The 10,002-nt window shown below is 40.9% G+C and overlaps 1 protein-coding gene and 1 non-coding gene across 2 annotated transcripts; both read left to right on the forward strand.

Moving 5' to 3' along the window:
- The first annotated feature begins 1,221 nt into the window (after positions 1–1,221).
- SSR4 (signal sequence receptor subunit 4) lies at positions 1,222–7,626 on the forward strand. Its single transcript, XM_039328705.1, has 6 exons — positions 1,222–1,378; positions 2,020–2,138; positions 2,758–2,832; positions 4,754–4,843; positions 5,733–5,798; positions 7,494–7,626. Exons 1-6 carry the CDS (start codon positions 1,312–1,314, stop codon positions 7,596–7,598), a joined length of 522 nt encoding a protein of 173 aa, XP_039184639.1. The 5' UTR covers positions 1,222–1,311; the 3' UTR covers positions 7,599–7,626.
- On the forward strand, positions 2,378–2,514 carry LOC120301466. The gene has a single exon (XR_005554906.1). It is a non-coding gene; the product is annotated as a small nucleolar RNA SNORA42/SNORA80 family (small nucleolar RNA).
- Positions 7,627–10,002: the final 2,376 nt, after the last annotated feature.

The following is a 10,002-nucleotide window of genomic DNA, read 5'->3' on the forward strand; positions in this document are numbered from 1 at the left end:
TCAGCTATCCCAACCTTCTTAATTCAAGGCCAAATTCCCCTGTCAGTTGAAGAGTTTATTAATCCAACTCTTCAGTGGCTAATTCTTCTGTTTCCTCTCCTGCCTGTAGAACCAGGTCTAACCTATGAATACATAAAGAACAGTTACAGGAATTGGGTATGTCTAGTTTAAAGAAAAGAAGGGCTAGGGATGATATGATAGCAGTGGTCCAATATCTAAGGGGCTGCCACAAAGAAGAGGGGAGTCAACCTATTCTCCAAAGAACCTGAAGGCAGAGCAAGAAGCAATTGGTGGAAACTAATCAAGGAGAGAAGCAACCCACTGTAGAACTAAGGAGAAATTTCCTGACAATTAACAATTTTATCAGTGGAACAACTTGCCTCTGGAAGTTGTGGGTACTCCAAAAATTGGAGATTTTAAAGAAGAGATTGGACTGAAATGATTGGTCTGGAATAATTCCTGCCTGAGCAGGGGGTTGGACTAGAAGACCTCCAAAGTGCCTTCCAACTCCGTTATTCTACCGTACATGCCCAATCATCACCAAGATCTACTGTAGGTTTCTGCCGCAGCAACGTGTAGACCAGGGGTAGTCAACCTTGGCTCTTTTATGACTCGTGGACTTCAACTCCCAGAGCTAAGCTGGCTCAGGAATTCTGGGGATTGAAGTCCACAAATGATAAAACAGCCAAGGTTGACTATCCCTGGTGTAGACGGTTAGATTGTGTTCGGCGGAATTATTCTCCGTAACATTTAATTAGCCGCAAAAAAGCTGCTCTTCGTGGTCTTCTGAGGATGTTGCATCTCTTACATCTCTGTTCCACGGGAATCGATCTCTCTTGCAATTTCTCCAAATATTTTTTTCTAATTATATTGTTAAGTAACAGTAATCGGGCGATCATTGCAAATTAATTACGGCGGATAGTAGTGCCACCCAAGCAATTATTGTACTCGGCTACTGCGCAGGAGCAAAGCAACCCGCGTTCGACGCGCGTTACTCATTTCAACCTCGGATGGTAGCAAGTTCTACGTGACGCCTGCGCAGTTGGAATCGCTTTCGGCTGGTTCCGCCCTCTTGCCATTGGCTGGGCAACAAAAGTTCCGAGCAGCCATTTTAGAAACATTCCTTTCGAAGAAGGCCACGTTTCTTTCGGCTCGCCCCGCCACTTATCACGTGTCACAGCCGCGGTTGCTGGAGTAGCGTCGCCCTTGCTGATTGGCTGGCGACCTTTCCCGCCGTCCCTCGCGCCGGCGGCGGACGGCTCGGCTTGACGGCAGCAGGTTGGTCGTTGCTCGCTCTTTCCCTGCGTAGTGATGGCGGGGGCCGGGTTAGGGCTGTCGTGGTTGGTGTCCGCGTTGTTGGTGCTGAGTGGGGTGCGAGGTAATGGAGACGTTCCGTCGATCTTCTTGTGGCCTCTTTTCCTTTCTCATCTTCGTGAGAGTCCCTTGGCTTCCGGGCCTGAACGAATTTGTGGGCCTTTCCGAGGACTTCCCTCGTGATCCGCATTTTTTTCTTTTTTCTCGGAGATTTCTTCAGCTAGTTTCAGGCAGCTTCCCTAGTCCAGTTCCATTTTGCCCCCCTGCGATGAATATAATTCGCAGATAGTCCTAGTCATAACAATTAGGGATTATGGAGCTTGTAGTCCAGATATATATAATAGATATCTGGGTGGGAAGTTTGTTAAGGTAAGAGAGACTTTGCTGAAGTATCTTATTGTGCTCTAAAATTATATTGTTAGAAAAATTCTGAAGACTATTTTACTGTCTCGTGTCTAAGCAGGCAGATAGATTAAATGAAGGCAGGAACTATAGAGATCACAGAATAACTAGATTTTAAAAGGTTAACTTTATTGTTAATGCACTGCTCAAAACACATTTCATCATTTAAAGGCTACCCATGAATACAGTACAAGATCATGAAGCTCAATAAGGACTTCAGTTCCTTAAGCATCTCATTGAATGGCCTAGCATTCCACTTCAAGCTCTAAATATTTTGATAAAATCATTTTTCTTTCCTGGCAGGTGAAACATGCACAGAACCAGTTATCTCCCCATCCTATTATACTACCTCAGATGCTGTTATTTCTTCTGAAACCGTCTTTGTTGTTGAGATCTCCCTCACCTGTAAAAATGGAGCACAAGTAAGTGCTTGAATGGGTTTTTTTTGTTTTGTTTTACATTTTAAAGGAAATACAATCTGGAAAATTTGCCACAGATATAGTAAATTGCCGGCAACGGGGAAAAAGTTCCAATACATCGCACGATGTCACATGATGTTGCAAGTTTGACATGTCTGATGTAACTGGTCCCTGGTGCCCAAAAGCTTGGGGACCTCTGTTCTAAGTGATTATGATAGGACAGTGAATCTGTTCCATCATGTGCATGGCTTTGGATTTATGGTAGGTCCCTTTCTATGGACTTCCCATAGTGGACTCCATGCCAGAGAAACTTGGCTCCCCGAACCATTGGCTGGTCTGATTCACTGTAGTCCTAGCTACTGATGTGGGTGGTACATTTAAAAACAACAGAAAAGTAGCCATCTGAGTTCTTTTATTGATAGAAAAACTTGAGTCCCTTCTCCACTGGATTTTTTATTAAAGGCAAGCTTGGTGGGCATACTGGCATTTGATCTGGTGGCAAGGAATGAGATCTGTATTTCCTATTATTCCAGGTTCCTCTTGTTGTAGGCAATTAAGATTTCAAGATGAGAGATTGTATAGATTTCTGTTACTCTGATACCCATCACATTTTCTTCTCTAGAATGTGGCCCTCTATGCAGATGTCAATGGCAAGCAATTCCCTGTTACACGGGGTCAGGATGTTGGTCGCTATCAGGTAAGAATAAACATGATTCCTAGTCAGTAAATGCTAATATTACCTTTTGAACAGATTTATATTGGATTCAGTTTAAATCAGCATTTTCATAAATCTGTCATTTTGCGAAATACTAGAATTCGATTTTTATGGAATTAGTGAAGTTATTCTACATTGGTTTGCAGCCTTTGTTTCATTATTAAAAATATAAACAAGAAATTATATACAAAATCTGGTTCATAACTTAGTTCGAAAATATGAAATATCTTACAATGTAGAAGGATTAAGTAACTTCCAGAAAAACATCTACTTCTGCTTCATTGACTATGCAAAAGCCTTTGATTGTGTGGATCACAACAAATTGTGGCAAGTTCTTAAAGAGATGGGAGTACCAGACCATCTCATTTGTCTCTTGAGAAACTTATATGCGGGTCAAGAAGCGACAGTGAGAACTGGACACGGAACCACTGATTGGTTCAAAATTGGAAAAGGAATCCGGCAAGGCTGTATATTGTCGCCCTGCCTATTTAACTTATATGCAGAGCACATCATGAGAAAGGCAGGGCTAGATGAATCAAAAGTTGGAATTAAGATTGCCGGGAGAAATATCAACAACCTAAGATATGCAGATGATATCACTCTAATGGCAGAAAGAGAAGAGGAACTAAAGAGCCTCTTGATGCGGGTGAAGGAGGAGAGTGCAAAAGTAGGCTTGAAACTCAACATTAAGAAAACCAAAATCATGGCATCCGGCCCTCTCAATTCCTGGCAAATAGATGGGGAAGAAATGGAGGTAGTGACAGATTTTATTTTTCTGGGCTCAAAGATCACCTCAGATGGGGACTGCAGCCAAGAAATTAAAAGACGCTTGCTCCTGGGGAGGAAAGCTATGGCAAATCTAGACAGCATACTAAAAAGCAGAGACATCACCCTGCCAACAAAAGTGCGTATAGTCCAGGCCATGGTTTTCCCAGTTGCAATGTATGGCTGTGAAAGTTGGACCATAAGAAAAGCTGAGCGCAAAAGAATTGAGGCCTTTGAACTATGGTGCTGGAGAAGACTCCTGCGAGTCCCTTGGACTGCAAGGCGTTCAAACCGGTCAGTCCTAGAAGAGATCAACCCCGACTGCTCTTTAGAAGGCCAGATCCTGAAGTTGAAACTCAAATACTTTGGCCACCTAATGAGAAGGAAGGATTCACTGGAGAAGGGCCTAATGCTGGGAAAGATTGAGGGCAATAGAAGAAGGGGACGACAGAGAATGAGATGGCTGGATGGAGTCACTGAAGCAGTAGGTGTGAACTTAAATGGACTCCAGAAGATGGTAGAGGACAGGAAGCCTGGAGGAACGTTGTCCATGAGGTCGCAATGGGTCGGACACGACTTCGCAATTAACAACAAGACAAAATTGAGTTTTATCTGTGTTGGAAGCAGCCTGCAAGTTTGATTAAATAAGTAACATAACAATGCTTAGTCTTTAATAGGATTAACAGTATTTGAAATTAGTGATAAAGAATAAATTGTCAATCCTTATACTGCAGATGTCAAACTCGCTGTGTCACATGATGTGTCGTGACATATTGCGACTTTTCTTGCATTGACAGAGCTGGGGGTAGGCGCGGCCTCTGCATGATGCAACCGGCCCACGGGACGGCAGTTTGACACCCCTGCCTTACACCATATAATTGGATAAAGAAGGCAGTGGTTTTGTACCATAAATGCATGGCTCTAGTTTTGTGGTGGGTCTGATTCTGTGAGTCCCTCCTACTCTCCATGCTAAAAGAAATTGCCATTCCGAACCATTGGCTAGTTTGGTTTATTATAGCCCTGGCTACTGAAGTGAATGGTACATCTCTGTTAATGTCTTTGGGTGGCGTATATTTCTATTATCAAGATCAGACAGTTTATTTCATGGCTAATCCTGCATCTTTTTTTTCTGGGACAGGTTTCTTGGAGCATGGAACATAAGCTGGCTCGCTCAGGTACCTATGAGGTGAAGTTTTTTGATGAGGAGTCCTATAGTATCTTGCGCAAGGTGAGATTGCACTGATGGATTGAAGGAAAAGACACAAGTAGATTTTGTAGACTATGTGGAGATTTGTGATCAGTATAGGAACAGGAGAAACAAATGTTTACATTTTACTATTAAAGCTGGGAGCTTGACTTCTTTTTCAGTAGCTGGAAGCCCCATGAATTGCAGGTCACAACTGAGCCCAAAATTTGTTAGTAAGTGAGACATTTGTTGGAAATTTTGCTCCATTTTATGACTTTTCTTGCCAGAGTTGTTAAATGAATCGCTGCAGCTGTTAACTTAGTAATTCAGTTAAGTGAATCTAGCTTCCCCATTGACTCTGCAAAAGGTGATCACATGACCCTGGGAGACTGCACCTGCCATAAATATGAATCAGTTGCCAAATGTCTGAATTTTGATCATGTGGCCACAGGGATGCTGGTATGGTTGTGTGAAAAATGGTCATAAATCACTTTTTCAGTGCTGTTGTAACTTCGAACAGTTACTAAATGAACTGTTGTAATTTGAGGCCTATCTGTAATCTCATACTGCCTTTGTTGTGTGAAAAAAAATGATATAATTCTAAGTAAAAATACAATATTTCCTTTGTTAATGACATACTGTGGCAGGCCTATGCACACTTGGAACTGAGATTGAGGCATCCTTGATCAGATGGCCACGGAGATTAAAAATTAAGAACTATCTCACTTAATTTGGCATTGAACTGAAAACACAATCCTAGTATTCTGTTTCACTGCTAGATGTATTGTCAACTTACCATGCTTTCATCTGCTAATTCTAGTCATGTAGTGTCTCTTTAGTGTAAGTAGATGATGCTATGAGGAAGTTACATCATGGGTCTGATTAATTTAAGCCTTAACTCAGCTGTTGAATTCTCTTCCCTCCATCTTAGGCTCAGCGCAACAATGAGGATGTCTCGGAGATCAAACCTCTTTTTACAGTCAGTGTGGATCATCGGGTGAGTGCCACTTCTGTGGGTATGGGGCTGCTATAATAGGTGGTCAATGCAACTAACACAGACGTTCAATACTATAAACACATTTGGATAAATCAGGCCATTTATAGCATATGCTACTTTGTGATTGCAGTTTATGTATTATATGATGGTTTCTTTAGTTAGTTGAACAACTATCTCAATTTACAACCAGTCGCTTAGCTTATTTATGACCCAGTTACAAAGTTTCAACAGCTGCTATTCCACCCCCATGGTCACATAACCACTTTTCAGACACTCAGCAACAAGTCCGCATATACAGACATTTCCAATGTCATAGTCACATGATCATGATTGACCATATTTTTGCCAAAAGCTGGTATTTACTTCTGGTTTGGGTCAAAAATGCCCCTTTGCAAACAATGGGCTTAATGACTGCTGCAGAAAAGGTCATAAGATGGTCACAAGATGACCTGCTTTATGACTGCCACAGCTTATGATTGTAATGGACTACCTGTATGCTTGGATACTTGGATAATTGCTGCAAAAAAAGAGTTATAATGCTCCCAATTCCCAAGGAGGATAATATTCTTTGTACCACTTAGGATTTGATCTAGAGCAGTGGTTCTCAACCTTTCTAATGCCGTGACCCCATAATGCAGTTCCCCATGTTGTGGTGACCCCCAAGTGGGTGTGGCCACCAATAAGAGGGAGTAGGACAGCTAGAGAAAAGGGAAAAAAATGGCGGACAGCGTGGTTTGGCGACCCCTGTGAAATGGTCATTTGACCCCAAATGGGGTCCCGACCCACAGGTTGAGAACCACTGATCTAGAGATAGTTGAGATAAAAACTATATACACTATTAAAGTGGGGGGAATGTGATGTAACAGATACAGAAGGCCAGTTCATGATGAAAACTTAATATATTATTTCTAATTTAGCAGGGATTGTATGGATAGTTATAGTTAATGAGGTAGGGAAAGGATCTGTGTATCATTTAGTGCATGTTCCCAGAAGTCCAGCTTCTAATATTTCTAAACAGGTTGCATTCAGAATTGAGATTTAAAAAAGACACAGAAAAGATATAAAAAAGCTTTCTATATAAGCAAGCACAAAATGGCTGCCAGAGTTGATTGTATCTGTATATAAAATGGCTGCTATGATGGGCCACTTATACATCAGACATTTCATAGCGAACTAATGAAGCTGAAAAATTTCTCCCAGATGTGCATACTGCAAACACATATACTATACCTACCCAGAAAATTCCAGTGGTTTTCCCTGCTAGACTGCATTTGGGGCTTTATCTTTACTATTCTTTTAAAAAATCTTTACCATTTCAAAGTTTAGCCCTGTATCAGTAATTTCCTTTATAGTCTTTTGTTTTGCTAAGTAATGGAGAAAATATACAAAATGGAAAAAAGCTACAATTGCAGGGTTGATCTACTTAATTATTCCCCCCAGTTAGGCTAGTTTTATTATTTGATTGGGGTTTCTCACACTACAGACAGGCCATATCTAGGCGTAGTTCCTTATGTTTAGGTGATGTGTCCTGGTACAACTCACCTCCCTGCTGCTACAGTTTAGTTCCTTGTAGTCCAAACAAGTTAAAAATCATGGTACAGTACCCAGAAAATTCACTTCCACCATTTGTTATTTTTTCCTTTCACCATGCTGTTTATTCAATGTGTTTCTGTTCTTTCCACCTTCCATTTGCAGGGTGCCTGGAATGGACCATGGGTCTCCACTGAGGTATTGGCAGCATTCATTGGTATTCTGATATATTATATGGCATTCACTGCTAAGAGTAACATCCAAGCATAAAGCACTTCAATAAACTCTCTATACCAACTTCTCTGCTTTCTGCCTTTTCTTTAGAAGGCAAAGATGGCTGTCTTTGCCCCTTCAGAAATACCTGTGTGGTGTGTCAGAATCATTAATTCCCATGTCATGTTTTAGTTTGAAGTCGGTCAGAATTATAACAATGTTAGAACTTCTTATGGTTTGATCAAAGAGCATTTGCTGATCTTCTTGCCACCTTTCAAAGTAAATTTTTTGAGACTCAACTGTGCCTAAACAAAGAGCTGAAAAGACCCAATAAAGCAATTGCTTTCCATGGAGTTTGAATCCTGAAAAGAAGCAGAGGACACACACAAACCCTAAAGGTGCAGCATACTTTGCCAAGCTAACATTTTGAATTGTGGCTGGCTTAATATTGGGGGTTGGCTGTGGTGGCTGATTAGCTGAACCGTTTCTGAGTTAAGATCCATTTTCCTTTGCTTTAATCCCATTAAGCAATGCATCTCTGGGTGCAGTCATAATTATTCTACAGCTCATTATCTAATGACTACAGCTCCTGGTATGAGCCACTGCAGCAAGGGTGGGATTACCTCATTGCTCTAAAATTGTATTCATGCCAGATTATAAAGGGGAAAGCAGTTACATAGAAAGTATGGGTATCCTTATATTTGTAACATTTGCTACTTCTGCAGCCCAGCAAGATTTTTAGCTGCTGCAATCTGCGTATGAACCAGTGTGGAAGTCAAATTCAGTTTTACAGACTATTGAGTAAACTAAAGGTATATTAAATGTTTCAAATTTTTCAGGAAAAAATCATGATGGAACCTGCTACTAATTGTAGACTGTTTCTTTCTCTGTCTGCCTCCTCTAATATAGGTAGTCCTTGTTTAGCAACCACAGCTAGGACCAACAACTTGGTTGCTAAGTGGTCACTAAGTGAATAGTCATGTGTTTGCATTTATGATGTTCAGCTTTTCTTTGGTTTTCACAACTGCAAAGGTTGTAAATGTGGTCATTGGTCACAAAGTTACTTTTTCACTACAATTGTAACTGCAAACAATTGCTGCTGAGGCAGATACTAAGCAAGGACTTCCTGTAAATGGAACATGCAATGGATTCCCTTTTAACATAGAAATAAATTCAAAGAAGGGTGATAGGGCTACATGCATAAGAGAGTCTGATTGGTGCTTCCTGTAAGTTAGAAGTACGTTTGCATCCTAACCAGTTTCTATTCCTTCTACTGGGGTGTCACCTGGAGTGAGTGGCACAAGCCCTGAAGTGTGTAATTGCTGATTTGAATTGTAGCTCATTGCCACTCTTAAAGTGGAATGGAAGTTAGCATGCTGGGCTCAGCTTTGCTTTTCTGTGGTATTACAAGGCAAGTTTTTATTTTTAAAAAAATCTCTATTAAATGGTAGCTTAAATTGGTAAGGGTTTTTTTCCCCACAAAAAGCTCTGAGAATTGTGATGCAGTACTCTTTTCTATATGTAAATTTAATTTAATTTGTAAATTTAAAGGTTGCTTGTTTCATATTAAATAATTTCTCAACCTATTTTATTTAATAAAGCATTATTATGAGACTCCTACTCATAATGCTTTATTAAATAAAATGGGTTGAGAAATTACTTAATGTGAGGCACGCAACCTTTTGGTGGCTTGAGAATCACAATGTGTTTTGGGTGGACATTGCTGGTAATGATATTAAGTAGGCAAGGTCAAGACACCTATGGAAGAGACTTAAGATTTCCCATATTTTCCTGTTTTTGATGGGGAAGAGAGCTTGCAACTGGGACGCTCCAGGTTGCTCAACCTGATAAAGTGCAATAGGTAAGCCTAGTCATTGGCTGGATTCACATTGTAGCCTAATAATGTAAACTCCCAATTGTTGGGATTAGTTTGTGAGTCAGCGAGTCATGTAAACTTGGAAAACTGGATTAATTCTATAAATAGTGCTTCAGTTAACTAAGCTTGCCATACAAGTTAACTTCTGTATACTGTGAACTTTCACCCCTTTCCACTCCTATTGCTTTTATGGTACCATCTGTCTTCCCACAAACGCCCATTGGCAACATCAGCTTTCCATGTACGTGCTTATTATATTACAAAGATGTTCTACAGCAGTGGTTCCTAACCTTTTTAATGCCGCGACCCCTAACCAGTTATAAGTCGAGGACTACTCAACTGGTGCAGCACCGTTTGCAGAATGGGACTTTTGGCGGGCTCAGTAGGGCAGAGATAGCCTGGCCAATTCCTATTGGCTTTTGAAAGCCAATAGAATTAGACTCTATTCAAGAGAGTCTATTCTATTGGCTTTCAAAAGCCAATGGAATAAAAGGGAGTAGCACAGCTAAGGAAAAGGGGAAAAAATGGCGGACTGCGTTGTTTGGCGACCCCTGTGAAATGGTCATTCGACCCCCAAATGGGGTC

This window comes from Crotalus tigris, unplaced genomic scaffold (assembly GCF_016545835.1).
Source record: "Crotalus tigris isolate CLP2741 ecotype Arizona unplaced genomic scaffold, ASM1654583v1 scf7180000024383.4638030, whole genome shotgun sequence".
Taxonomy (NCBI): domain Eukaryota; kingdom Metazoa; phylum Chordata; class Lepidosauria; order Squamata; family Viperidae; genus Crotalus; species Crotalus tigris.